Source organism: Nansenia antarctica, assembly GCF_963989245.1.
Source record: "Nansenia antarctica genome assembly, chromosome: 12".
NCBI classification, from domain to species: domain Eukaryota; kingdom Metazoa; phylum Chordata; class Actinopteri; order Argentiniformes; family Microstomatidae; genus Nansenia; species Nansenia antarctica.
In genome coordinates, this window is record NC_137682.1 from 10,628,304 (window position 1) to 10,643,303 (window position 15,000).

A 15,000-nucleotide genomic window follows, 5' to 3' on the forward strand; every position below is an offset into this window, starting at 1 on the left:
GACTTTAAATCATGTAATAATCATTCTAATTAGCTAGCTAGCTATCTTAACATTGCTTAGCTAGCTATAACTTAACATTAGTAATTTGAGATAGTCCTGATATGGTCAGCCTCATAAACTTAATAATGCTGATTGTTAAAGATCCCATATTATACTCTTAATTCGATATTTAGACACACACTCACTCACTCACACGCACCCACACACGCACACGCACACGCACGCACACACACACACACACACACACACACACACACACACACATATTGTGCTGTCTCCACCCTAGAGTATGACAGTAAATAAGGCAGTTTATTCACAGAGTCCCAGAGGCAGGCCAAGCAAGACACTGATTCACTTACTGTAGAGGGAGAGAGAGAGAGAGAGAGAGAGAGAGAGAGAGAGAGAGAGAGAGAGAGAGAGAGAGAGAGAGAGAGAGAGATTGGAAGTGTGAGTGAACTGATTATTTTGAGTCCGTCTTTCCTCTCTGAGCACCCGGAGTTGCACTGCTTTTAATTTATATGTTAATTTGCTTACAAGCTGCAAAAATCGCAGCATACACACAGACACACACACACACACACACACACACACACACACACACACACACACACACACACACACACACACACACAATGTCTGTCCCCACCAGGGTTCAATCCAAGACTCTTCTCTCAGAGTCCTTCTCTCATTGTTTGGTTATCAGGACTGTGTTCTAGAATAGATGTTGTCACTGTCAATGTGTTAGGGTTGTGGTGTCTGTCTCCATGGAGCCTGTATGACCGCAGGGTTAGAGGTCAAATTGAACATGAGGGGTCTTGCGTCCCTGTGGCCGTTTTTATCTCTGAACAAGCCCACACTACAAAAGCGTGGGTGTCTGTGAGTGTGTGTGTGTGTGTGTGTGTGTGTGTGTGTCAGTGTGCCCTTTGTCTGTGTGCCCTTATCTTAGCATTTGCCTCAGCAGAAAAAAGGGTGTCTGACCACAGAAAGCGAGACATCGTGAAGATGATTCAGAGAAGTGTTGATGAATATAAAGTGAGCGCACGACCACCCCCGAACTATTTGAGACGCTGAGCAAATAAACTGCATGGAGCTGATGCCTTTTCAAGCACGGTTTAGCTTTGATCACAGCCGTGCCACAACAAGGGTAGAACTTAATAGACTACAAAGATGGATTATTTGGTAAATGGCAGTGAGATAGTGTCGTCTATAATCATAAAATTAAAAAATTAAAAATTCACTATAAAAAATCACATCCTAAAATTATCTTTGAATGAATGAATGAATGAATGGTCTTTATTGTCATTAATACAATACAGGTACCGTACAACGAAATTTAGGAGGGGGGGCTCCCCTGGTGCTTGGAAAAAAGACTAAGAACAAAAGAGCTAAGGGTAAAACAAAAAAGAGAAAAGAGCTGGTTGAATCCTAGATCACACTGTAAACATGTTGCATTTGGGAAACCATATCCGATGAATTGCTTCAGTGAAAGCTGCAGTATTGCACGCAAGGAATGATCATCAGCAATAATGAGGCACGACAGATACGATCATAGTGATTTTCTGTTAACGATGTACGGTAATCACCCAACTGGAGTTAAGGTTAGGGTGAGTGAATCATTCACCCACACACACACTCTTGCAGCACCACTTCACTATTTAGTTCCTGTTCATCTTTGCCGTTCTCACCTATTCTGGATCCTGCTAAAACTCGTGAGCTTAGAATTATAAGGTTCTATCTCCGTTCAGGGCAGTTCAGAGATATTGAGCGTCAAAGTTTCTACATTCCATTATGTTTTGTGAGATGGAACCTTTGTATTTTATGAATTACTAACTCAAAAATGTCAACATTTAAAAAAATAACACCACACAGGCATTAATAAACACCTAATGGATTAGATTATGTAAAAAACTCAATTTTGACAAAAATTGAGATAGAACCTTATAATTCTAACGTCACGAACTGCTGTTGATAAACTACAGTGAGTGGTGGTTTCACCATCACCGATGAGTCTGAGTAAGCCCCAGATAGAATCACAATGACTTGTTTTATGTTCGTTGATCATATTTGGCTGATGCGATTGAAGGAACGTTGCTTTTTTTTCTTAAAAAAATAAAATAAATGTACATACGCAGACACAATAACTGTGCCATGTTCTTTTACAATTCTGGGTACATTCCCGCTTCGACGGCAGGTTCAAAGTTCAACTTGGATCCCCTCAGCCAATTCACGAACGACCGCTCAGTGTGTAACACCGACGGCTTCTGTCTCACTTTCATGGAGGGAGGCGATGACTATCTCGTGCCTAATAGCCCTTTTCTTACACCAGTCATCTGTCTTCGTCCTCCTATGACAGCTTCCGCAGCTTGGAGTTTAGGCACACGCACACACACATCCATATTCCAAGTCGTGACACACGCCTCGGTTTGCGGAGCAGAGCGGGAGCCCCGATGAGTCTGGCATGGAGGGAGGCTGGATAGACGTGTTTGCTGCCAGCTTTCAGATCTTCTTCACAGCGCCATGTTAATTGCATATGGCACAGGGCGATGATCTCTACGAATCGGGCGCTCTCTATAATGAGCTGATCATTTCAATAACATCAACCCTTTTTTTTTTTGCCGAATCTGTATGTAAACAATGCTATTTAAATAGGCACGATGGGGATGGTGCACTGTGTCGCTTTGTGCCATGCAGAGAGGTGAGGGTGCGCTTTCCGATCCACTGTGGCTGTTTGTGAATAATTATGCTGCTGTTGTACTCAGTATTGCACTGCTTTAAACGAGGGCGTAGACGCCTCGCGATCTTTTGATGAATTAACTGCTCAGTGTATTCAGGACCAGTCGACAACTCGTAAAACACTCAATAGGTTCAGGTACAACGTACAGTGACCAGGTTGCAACCACCCCATAGATTCAGGACCCTGGACAGTACCAAAACCCTCAGTTCAGTCTCACAGACAGGACCAGACAAGCACATCCGATCAGCACCCTGGACAGCTCACCCCATCAAACTTCGGACCCCCTCTGTTGACGTTCTTATCAGCTCCACTGGTCCATATTCACCCCCAGGGACTCAGCGGCACCTGTCTCCCCTCCTAGCAAGATCAGACACCTGGTCCCAATGGCCCAAAACCACACAACCATCCCCTCAGAACCAGACACCGGTGTTACTATAGGCCGAAATGCCTGAACCACCCCGACATTTTCAACAGCAACATCTAAAGTCAAGGCGTTACATTTCAACAGCTAATGGATAGGGTTTAAGATTTATGGAGGGGAAAACTGGTCCCGGATCTGTGCGTAAAGGGAGCTCCCAGCCAGGTTCCCTGAGGCCTAATTTCTCCTCTCAGTGGGTTGTAAAGGCCTTTCAATAGAGACTTCCTTAAGCTCTGTCACAGGCCGCCATCCATGCACACAGGGCGGCCATCTTACACAGTCCTCTGAGCTGCCAGGGGGGGAGACTCGCTCCATCGGAGCAGCTGATAGGCTCCTCACCGCCCATTCACTGGCCAATCAGAGGTCATGGCTCAGCTAGCAAGATGTGTGTGACTGGTGACCTGGGGTTCAGTGCCTCTCTCTGGCTGATGTGTGTGTGTGTGTGTGTGTGTTCTCCCAGTAGAGATAAATGCATGTGCATGCATACACGCACGCACGCGCACACACACACACACACACACACACACAAACACACACAAACACACACACACACACACACACACACGCACACACACACACACACACACACACATGCACACACACACACACACACACACGCACACACACACACACACACACACACACACATGCACACACACACACACACACACACACACACACACTCCCTCCCTCTTTACTGGGTAAAGGGAGAGAGAGTGTTTGTCTGCAGTGGCTCAACATCGTTGTGAAAATGTCATTCCTCAGTTTACACAAACATGATTACCACAGTCACATACTGTGTATTGTCTTTCAATATGAATTTAATATCACATACTGCACCTGGAGAAGGGTCTCGGACAATAAGACCTGCACACAGGCACGCAGGCACACACATGTACACGCATACGCGCACACACACACACACACACACACACGCACACACACGCACACACACACACACACACACACACACACACACACACACACACACACACACACACACAGATAACCAGACATGCAAACAACAAAATTAACTACTTGCAGTGGTAAAGTGTGTGCATATTTCCAATTGATTATTTCCAGCTCCAGAGACATGTGAAGTGTGTATGTACATTCCGTGTATGTCTGTGTGTGTGTGTGTGTGTGTGTGTGTGTGTGTGTGTGTGTGTGTGTGTGTGTCATTGAACGTTTTAATTGATGAAAAAAAAAGCTATTCTGTATAAAACAAATACACACAATGACCTGAATGTCTCTGTTCACTGTTCAACCCACGCGCCTGTTGATGTTATTCATTTTTTTATTTTTTTATTTATTTTTTAAAACTGTACACCAACTTAATAAAAACCCTTCACCATCTCTTTCCACCGCTAACCTTTCTTGTAAAGTGTTCTCTTTCTTTCCGTCAACATCTGAGAATGACGGCAAGGATGGTCTGGGGAATTTGAACCAGAATGTAGAAAAATAATTCTGACAGAACATTCAAAAGAGGACTGAGGGATCAAGGAACAGGGTCTTCAGGCTTCTGACGGAGAACATTCACACTACCAGAACCTTACAAACAGGCTTCTATTGATTAGGCTTAAGGGCTCTGCACACAGCGTGCGATTTCTGTTGCGCGTCAACATTCCATTTTGAAGTTTGAATGGAAGTCTATGAGAACATCGCATCTCAACACACACGGCCCCGATTTTAATTGCACGGCGAAAATTCGATTCCATTCATTTTGAAGCTAACATTTGCAAAATTTGACAGTGCGACAAAACTCGCACGCCGTGTGCTTTGTCCCATTCAAAATGAATGGAATCGAATTTTCGCCATGCGATTAAAATCGGGGCCGTGTGTGTTGAGATGCGATGTTCTCATAGACTTCCATTCAAACTTCAAACTGGAATGTTGACGCGCAACAGAAATCGCACGCTGTGTGCAGACTCCTTTACTTGGGGCTCAAGGAAGACTTGTTTTCAAAAAAGGGTAAGTCATTTTGGAAAGAATGTGGAGTGCTGCTGGGATTAAATAATCACCCAAAAACATTTGGTGAAAAATGTAAAATAAAAGTTAAAAAAAGAAGCCTTTTCATTGTGAGGCTTTTATTGTATCGTCGGGCTTAGTCTTCTGGGTTGTCAGACAACTCAAGCACTTACATTTGCACTCCAGGGGCCTCATTTATTAAAAAAAATACTACTACTGAGCTTTGTATTTACGCCCTGTCATAGCGGGGTGCGGACACCAGTGACCACTCGGTGAGCTTCCCGTCTTTGAAAACGAGTCTATAGATCTACTTGAATCGTTGCATGCATTCAACTTATATAGCGCCTTTATCCAAAGCACTTTACAACGGCCTCTCATACACCCATTCACACACACATTCACACACCAATGGTGGCAAGCTGCCATGCAAGGCGCCGGCCCGCTCACTGGGAGCAATTTGGGGTCTTGCCCAAGGACACTTCGACATGTGGCCAGCCAGGGCTCGAACCGCCGATCTGCCGACCTTACGATTATTAGACGCAGGCTCAACCTCCTGCGCCACAGCCGCCGCACAGCCGCCCCACATGTGTGTGCGTGTATTTGTCTGCATGCGTGTGTACCTGTGACTAGCTCTCGTATCTCCACATCACCGGTCTTCCTCAGCAGCCTGACCAGGGCGGGGATGCCTCCACAGTTCTTCAGGGTGATCTTGTTGTCGTCGTTGGCCTTGCCGTACACCAGGTTCCTCAGAGCTCCGCAGGCGCTGCGGTGCACCTCGCTCATCCTGTGGTCCAGCAGGTCCACCAGGAGCTGGATCCCACCTTGTCGTCGGATCTGAGGGGGGGAGGGGGGGATAGAGATTGAGAAGAAAGAAAGAAAGATGGAGAGTGTGTGATAAATGTTGTGTAGCTAGCTGCCCCCTCTCACTCAAGCACAAGCAGGACTCCACTGACATGGATGTGTGTTACGTGTTACGAACCGGTGAAAAAAGGCTTTGGCTGTGTGTTCCAAAATGCTTTCCTGCAATCTAGAGCGTAGACAGATTTGGTCTAGATAGAGAGCAAGAAGGCATTGTTAAACACGCAGCCTTTGTTTCAAAAGGTGTGGCTCACTTTGACCATACTCCTAACACAGAGTGACACAGCGGGTAAACTGGTCTCCACCACTGGGAGCGTTTCCGCTCATGAGCCTAGCTAGGTAGCTAGCGGTCACCGCCATGACAGTTTCCTCAAAGAGAAACAGGCGCTCATGTTAGAGGGGCAGTTTCTGAGCCTCTTCATACAGTAATTCAGTATTCGACATACATGTGCAGTATTCAGTCCGTTTGCACACAGTTACTGAAGCTCATGGCAAATGAAAGACGTGGGTCTCTGTGTGTGTGTGTTTGTGTGTGTGTGTGTGTGTGTATGTGTGTGTGTGTGTGTGGGTGTGGGTGTGTGTGTGTGTGTGTGGGTGTGGGTGTGTGTGTGTGTTGAGGAGGCTACTCAATAACAAACAACAGTTTTAGGATCACTAAATACTTATCATTTGTGAATTGGATTCACTGTATCGCATCCCATCCTGCTTCAGGCACAGTGATATACTATGTATATGGCTTGTAAACAAACTTACGTTTTAGGACGTATTCAAAAGCAAGAACTGTGTGATAATCTAATTATGTGTAGTTATGTGTTTTTAGCATGTTGATGTTCTATCAGCATGTTGTGATTTTCTAAACATGCAGTTAGATGTTCATAGAAATATTCTTTCTTATCTGCTAGCTAGTTACCAACGCAATGGTAGCAAACGTATCTGTTTTGATTCAGAGCAAGTTTCTCTGGTATTTGGTTTGAGATGTACCAACATTCAAATAAACATATCTTTCATCATTCTTCAACTATTTTCCGATTTCACTTTCATAATCTGTAAATAAATGACCTTGAAAAATGAAAAATGACCTTGCCCTACTTGGGGACTTTTTCACCAGACCATGTCACATATCGTGCTCAATGCAGACATGGGCAAAATGCATATTTGAATATTTGAATAATATATTTTTCATTTTGTGTGAGTGTGTATTTGTGTGTGTGCGTCTGCAAGTGTGTGTATGTTTATGTCTGAGTGATTGTGTGTGTGCGTCTGCGAGTGAGTGTTGTTCCTACGTCTTTGACGATGTGTGACTCAGATCCTGGTTGCCAGACATCCATTTATATATAGTCGGTCTATTTTCTGCTATAACGAGACTGTGGCTCAGATCAGAAATGACATTGTTTTTTGTTTCATGTCTCTCTGCTTTCTACTTGACCTGGACCTCCCTCTGTTAGCTTTCTACTGCTCAAACCTGAGATAGCATCATCTCACACCATGAGGAGGGAGAGAGATAGAGAGAGAGAGATAGAGAGGAGCAGAGAGAGGGGAGGAGGTGGGAGAGAGGGGAAGAGAGAGAGGAGGGAGAGGAGTAGGGAGAGAGAGGGGGAGAGAGAGAAACAGAGGGGCCAATGAAAGAATAAGAGAGTGTTTGATGACATTACTCATGACTCAGATCCTGGTTGCCAGACACCCATGTATATATAGTTGGTCTATTTTCTGCTATAAAGAGTGCGTGGTTCAGAAATGACAGGTTGTTTTGTTTAATGTCTCACTCTGCTTTCTACTCGACCTGGACCTCCCTCTGTTAGCTTTCTACTGCTCACACAAACCTGAGATAGCATCACTAAACACACACCGTGAGAGAGAGGAGGGAGAAAGAGAGATAGAGAGAGATAGATAGAGGGGAGGGAGAGAGAGAGAGGAGGAGAGAGGGGGTGGGAGAGAGAGGGGAAGAGAGAGTGGGAGAGAGAAACAGAGGTGGCAAGGATAGGATAAGAGTGCGTTTGATGATATTGCAAAAACTTTCAATAAATTAAATTCGGTTATCTATTCAATTAAACCGGATTAAGAATGAACAGAATGCCAAATGCCTCACTGACTGTCTGCCTCCCCTCCCCTCCCCTCCCTTCTCATTTCCCCTCCCCTCCTCTGCATTCTACCTCCTCTCCTCCACCGCCCATCCTCTCTCTCATTTCCTTTCTCTCTTCTCAGCGCCACTCCGCTACCTTCTCTCCCTCCCCTTCCTCCCTCCCCTTCCCTTCTCTTTTCTCCGCCCCTCCCCTCCTCTCTTTCTCTGTCACTCCATCCTCCCTCTCATGGCATGTCTGCTGATGCTATCTCATGTCTCCCCTACCTCCTCTCCCTTCCCCTTCCTTCCCCTCCTCTCCTCATCCTCTCCCCTTCTCTCCCCTCCGGCTTCCCACCCCTCCTCTCCCCTCCTTTCCCCTCCCTCTCCTCTCCTCTCCTCCCCTTCTCTCCCCTCCCCTCCTCTCCCCTCTCCATTTCCCCTCTCTCACAGTAACCCTATCTGAAAGGACGATGGCCCATATGATCTAATAAACCAAACCCAGTATAGCGTTGTGGCTAGCGCCTAGCGACTAGCGCTTTCTCTCTCTCTCTCTTTCTTTCTCTTTCCCTGCCTGCCTGCGTATACAGCTGGAAGCAACAGTACTTTGTACTATTATAGGCTCTGTAATACGGAGATGATTATTCCCCAGGGTTGACTGGTTTACTTCCTGCAAGAAGCAGCAGGCATCGCTGATGCTCTGCCCTGTTACCGCTAGCAACACCAGCCATTACCGTATTAGCGGCATGTGTGTGTGTGTGTGTGTGTGTGTGTGTGTGTGTGTGTGTGTGTGTGTCTGTGTACAGGTGTTACCTGTACCCTTAGACTCAGACTGAAACACATTGAGCAACCGAGTGTCCTATGCTGATGCATCTATTAATGTTTGTGTTCAAGAATTTTATTGTAAAATGTGAACGCAAATAAAGATACTAAAATGTGTTTGTGTGTGTGTGTGTGTGTGTGTGTGTGTGTGTGTGTGTGTGTGTGTGTGTGTGTGAAGGCCGGTGTGAAGGCTCTTTTTCCAATTCGCTTAACAAGTTGTTTTGGTCTCTCAGGAACACACACAGACACACACACACACATGTGAGCACACGCACACACACATACACTCACTGAACAATTTATTAGGAATACTTGTACACCTGTCAACAGTCCAATGTTTTCTTGACACACTGTGGGCCCAATCAACGCTTGAATGCCACAGCCCATGTGAGTATTGTTACTGACCGTGTGCATCTGGTCATGGCCACAATGTGCCCATCTTCTAAAGGCTACTTCCAGCATGATAGTGTGCCATGTCACAAAGCAAATGTCGTCTCAAACTGGTTTCATGAACAGGACAATAAGTTCAGTGTTCTTCAGTGGCCTTCCCAGTCGCCAAATCTGAATCCAATAGAAGCCCTTTGGGATGTGGTAGCCAGTATTAGTATAGTGTTCCTAATAAAGTGCTCAGTGAGTGTACATGCACACCTACAAACAAACACAAATGCATGCGTGCGCGCACACACACACGCATGCAAGAATGCACGTATGCACGCACGCACGCCCACACACACACACACACACACACACACACACACATACAAGCAAACACAAACACAAACACACTCACACAAAACACAAACAAAGGACTGATGAGGAGGTACCAGATGTTTGGAGAGCAGAGACAACAAATAAACCACAGACTCTTCACAAGGAAAAGGGGGGGGGAGAAACAGAGAGAGAGAGAGAGAGAGAGTGTGTGTGTTAATCCAGCTTTTGGCACAGGTGGGGAACAGTAGCCATTTTGATAGTAATGTTACTGTTCGCTTTTTATCAATAAACATGAAGACAATGTCAGGCTGAAAGACAACAGTGAACCACTCAACCACAAAAGGAGGGAGAGAAAGAAAGAGAGAGAGAGAGAGAGAGAGAGAGAGAGAGAGAGGGAGAGAGAGAGAGAGAGAGAGAGAGAGAGAGAAAGAAAGAGAGAGAGAGAGAGAGAGAGAGAGGGAGAGAGAGAGAGAGAGAGAGAGAGAGAGAGAGAGAGAGAGAGAGAGAGAGAGAGAGAGAGGGTAGAAAGGGGGCAAACAATGTTGGTGAATGAATCACGCCAAAGCAACATTGACTATGTTTCCATGCACACCATATTCCTGTATTAATCGGAATATGCTCAATATTCCGGTTGGGCGAGAGTCATGTAAACACGTGCAGAACCGGATTAAGGCCATATTCAGATTGGAGAATATTCCGAATAAGACCCCTGGCATATGCCTGTCTTAATCGGAAAATTACCCTTTTCGGAATACTCAGTTACGTCTGTGCATGCTCGATTGGCAGGGAATCCTGTGTTTTGTTGTTGTTAGGGACAGCATAGCAAGCCACATTACAAGCCATATAACACCAGTGCTGTTATATTATTTAACGTTCTAGAAACATCTTAGCAAGAGGCACTTCAACAATTATCATAACGTTTATTATGCATCAGCTCTTTTTATACAACCTACATTTACACAGATGAATAACTTATACACAATAATATAATAATAATAATAATAACTTTATTTGTATAGCGCTTTTCCTGCAAACGTTGCAGCTCAAAGTGCTCCAATCATTATATAATCTAAAATCGAATTATAATATATAATAATATTGTGAATTGTCCTTCTTTTCCCTGTACGGCTTGTTTGTTTCTGTTCTTCGTCTTTCTTTCTGTCTTTCCGGTGTTTTTTGAAAAACCTATACCGATAATTGTGCAAAGAAAGCATGGGCATGGAACAGATGACAACAGGGGGGTGAGAAGGGAAGAGGGGGGGGGGGGGGGGGGGGTGGAAGGAAGAAAAAGGAGGGGGGAAAGAGAGGAAGAAGAGAGGACATGAGGGAGTGAGGGGGAAGAGAGAGAGAGAGAGAGAGAGAGAGAGAGAGAGAGAGAGAGAGAGAGAGAGAGAGGAGAAATAGAGGAAGAGGGGGAGAAAAAGAGAGGGGGAGGATGACAGAGGAGAGCGGCTAGGTAGACAAATGGATATCGACAGGTCAGACTCATGCAGGATAAGCTGATGAGGCTGAACTTTACACTGTGTGGTGTGTGTGTGTGTGTGTGTGTGTGTGTGTGTGTGTGTGTGTTTTGTGTGTGTGTGTGTGTGTGTGTGTATGTGTTTGCAGACCTGCTATAAATAAAGCCGAGCGGAATTTGCTAAGCTGTCTGTGGTCAGCCACAATCTAGGGATAGGCCAGACTTCCAGATGCCCCATTCAGCAACACACACACACACACACACACACACACACACACACACACACACACACACACACACACACACACACACACACACATAAAATGCTGTCCTCATCATTATTCTACACACTTCCAAAAACCACATACTGCCTTTTTGTCACTTGATCTAACAACCCTGATGCAACACCAGTCCTCCATCTCTCTCCACGCCTCGGACGAGCCCTCCATCTCTCTCCATGCCTCGGACGAGCCCTCCATCTCTCTCCATGCCTCGGACGAGCCCTCCATCGGCCTTCCAGTCGTCCCGGTCTTCCATACATCTGGCTAGCTCGCCGGTACTTTCCGCTCCTGCATCTTTCTTGAGTACGTCCACGTATGTTAGTGTGGGACGCCCTTGTGACCGATGCCGTGTGTTGGCTCCCACAGAACCAATTTGCTGGCTGACAGCTCCTGGTGTCTCTGGCAGTGACCTGCCAGCCTCATTCTCCTGACTGCTATTTTCTTGCTTATCCTTGGGGACCCCCCCATACAGGTGCTTGTTGGTAACATGCTCACTCTTGTCAATGTTAGTGCACGCAGCATTCTGGTGTAGCACCCGTCTAAGGACTTCTGCAGGGTAGGCTTCAGGGTCCAGCATTCACAGCCGTATAGGAGAAAGGACGCTACCGTTGCATAGAACAAGCTGAGTTTGATTTGTCGTGGGAGGTTGGAGTGCCACACACTGGCCATGCCGTTCAGGGTCCTCCCTCTCTCCCCATCCTCCCTCCCTCCCTTCCTCTCCCTCCCATCTTTCCCGCTTCTCTCTCTCTCTCTCTCTCTCCCCATATCTCTCTCTCTCTGTCTCTGTGACTCTCTCTCTCTCTGCTAGCCCCCTGCAGGGTGAATGATTTTGTAGTGGACAGACGCCATGTTGTTTAGTTGTGAGGCGTGTCTTAAGTCCATCTGTGTGTCATTGAGAAAGATAAACAGACTACATTACCCAGCCCTCGGGTGTCTTTGGAGGATATAATTGGATGTAGACTGTGTAAAAACATCACTTCTACAGTGTACATGGCTCCATTATTGATAATACATTTCTTTTAATGTGTTGTGACGGTGATTTAGAAGCCACCAGCTCCTCTTTTCTTTTCTTGTTCTTCCCTCTCTCCCAACGGTCCTCTCTTCCTCTTTCCTTCTCTTCCTCCACACTTTTTTTCTCCTCATGTCTTCCTCCTTCCTCATCCCTGCCACCTTTTTTTCTTCCTCCCTCCTCATTAGATCAGGTAGGTAGACCAATCCCCACACAGCACGTTCTCAGCATACCCTTTATTCAGAACATTATCCAAGAAGGATTCTGATTATGCTGCAGAATGCAAAACCTTCATGGATAATGTTCGGGAATAAAGGGTATGCTGCTGAGAAGGTGCCGCAAAAAGAGCTCCCGAGGAACGACAGCCATGTGTGGTCACCAAAAGATTCAGGATGCACTACTACGACCAATCAAATCAAGTGGGTGTTCAATCCCCCATTCGGAGCCCACTTTGGAGGAGTGTGGTAAAGACTGATCCGTCTAGTGAAGAAAGTACTCTTTTCAGTTTTGAAGCAGCAAACTATGGATGATGAAATGCTACAGACAGCTCTGTGTGAGGTCGAGTCCATTCTCAATGACAGACCCGTCACGACTGTATCAACTGATCCAAATGATCTAGAGCTCCTAACGCCAAACCACCTGCTGCAGCTAAAGACCAAACCCCTCATGCCACCTGGACTTTTTTGCAAAGAAGACCTTTACTCCAGAAGGAGATGGAAAACAGGTGCAATACCTTGCAGACCTTTTTTCTGGCAGAGGTGGACTAAGGAATATCTTTCACTCATGCAGCAAAGGCAAAAGTGGGTCAATACAAGAAGGAATTTTCAGGTTAACAATGTAGTAGTCATAGTGGATGACACTGCACCAAGGAACTCATGGCCCCTAGCTCGGGTGGTAAAGACCTTGCCGGGGCCCGAGGGTCTTGTTCAGAGTGTTTTAGTTCGGACAAAGACTAACATTCTACAAAAGACCCATTGATAAGCTCTGTTTACTACCGGAAGCCGAGAATTGAGCTTAAAGCAGTTTGCCAATGTCCGATTCCCAACCCCCTGACCCCCTATGCACACATTCAAACACACATGCCCCTGCACACACCTACCCTTTCACACATGTTCAAACACATGGACTTTGCAGCTTCACACCACATCTACATTGGATTATCCCTATAGACTGTATTGTGGTTATGCCACTATGGACACTTATACAGAACTTTCTTCCCATTGTGATTGTGTCCTCTTCTCTATTCAATGATAATTACACAAGCTACAACAGACCCAGACAGTTTAGATTCTGCTCTGGGGAATGTGTGTGTGTCTGTGTGTCTATGTGTGTGTGTGTGTGTGTGTGTGTGTGTGTGTGTGTGTGTGTGGATGATCGTGCCTGTGTATGTTTGGTGTGTGTGTGTGTGTGTGTATGTGTGTATGTGTGTATGTGTGTGTGTGTGTGTTTGTGGATGATCGTGCTGGTGTATGTTTGGTGTGTGTGTGTGTGTTTGTGGATGATCGTGCCTGTGTATGTTTGGTGTGTGTGTGTGTGTGTGTGTATGTGTGTATGTGTGTATGTGTGTGTTTGTGGATGATCGTGCTGGTGTATGTTTGGTGTGTGTGTGTGTGTGTGTGTGTGTGTATGTGTGTGTGTGTTTGTGGATGATCGTGCTGGTGTATGTGTCAGCTTTTCAAATGTAGCGTCACTTTTCAATAAAGGGCGAAGCAGTTATTGACCGGCATCGCAGAAATTAATTTCATACGGCAAAAAACACATCAATGCATTCTGCTATTGGTAACTAGATTCTGAGGCCAATTTAGAGCAGACCACAGAATGTAACACATTGCTGGTGTAGCAGGGCTGTTGTTGCCTTATTAAAATGCTTATTAAAAAGTATTCCAAGAGGAGGTTTGTTCCAAAGAGATGACTTTGGCTTCTTCTGGAGGTAGAAAACAAATAAATGTCGCAATTATTTCTAAAGATAAAAATGATTTTTAAAAATGGGACTTGGCTAGGGTACAGTGAAACAAATTGCCATTTTAAAAGCAGATTTATAAGGCGGATTTCATAAAGCTTTTAGAAGCCTTCGTAGATGTTCTGCAAATCACTTATAAACAGATTCATTTCACATAAGGAGTTGTACACGCGTTTCCCCTTTCCCCACCCTTTATCTATAATGACATGTGCATGTTTCTGCCTGCTGCTCTCCTCCGATCTCGCCCGCTGCTAATGCCAACGCTGCCCTACCTGCTGTATCCTCCTCCTGTCATGTCCTGCCAGTGAACTGTCCCACCCCTGTCCTGTCTTTCCACAACTTCTCCAGACCTCCAGAGATGCACCTGTCTCCAATGAATGTTGAGCGAGTTTCTCCAGTTTTGTTTAGAATCTGCAGTTTGTGAAAAACAGACTTTCATAGCACATCGCTAATTGTGTACCTTGATGTAATTGCCTGAGTCATCATACTCTAACCATAATGATATCAATCAAATGTCTCTTGCCTCATTAAACAAGTTAACAATATTAATTTTGTTTTAGTCTTAGCCACTTGGGATGGTGTTCCTCTTTGTGACGACCAAAGAGGTCATTTCGGGACATTATTTCGTACTATTAAGGGATCCCTTTTTTCCCACTCACCATAGCTTTTCTTCATCATGGTGAATCCAAACGGATCATACAGTTATGAATGTCTCACCCAGTTC

The 15,000-nt window shown here is 45.4% G+C and overlaps 1 protein-coding gene across 1 annotated transcript in view; it reads right to left on the minus strand.

Moving 5' to 3' along the window:
- The window catches only part of LOC308168849 (catenin delta-2-like), a gene marked incomplete at both ends in the record, with an annotated part of 196,466 nt that overhangs the window by 68,162 nt on the left and 113,304 nt on the right, over positions 1-15,000 (minus strand). The window contains one exon of the mRNA XM_080543493.1: positions 5,741-5,954. Coding sequence (XP_080399619.1) covers positions 5,741-5,954 — 214 coding nt within the window. The remainder of the gene's footprint in view (positions 1-5,740; positions 5,955-15,000) is intronic.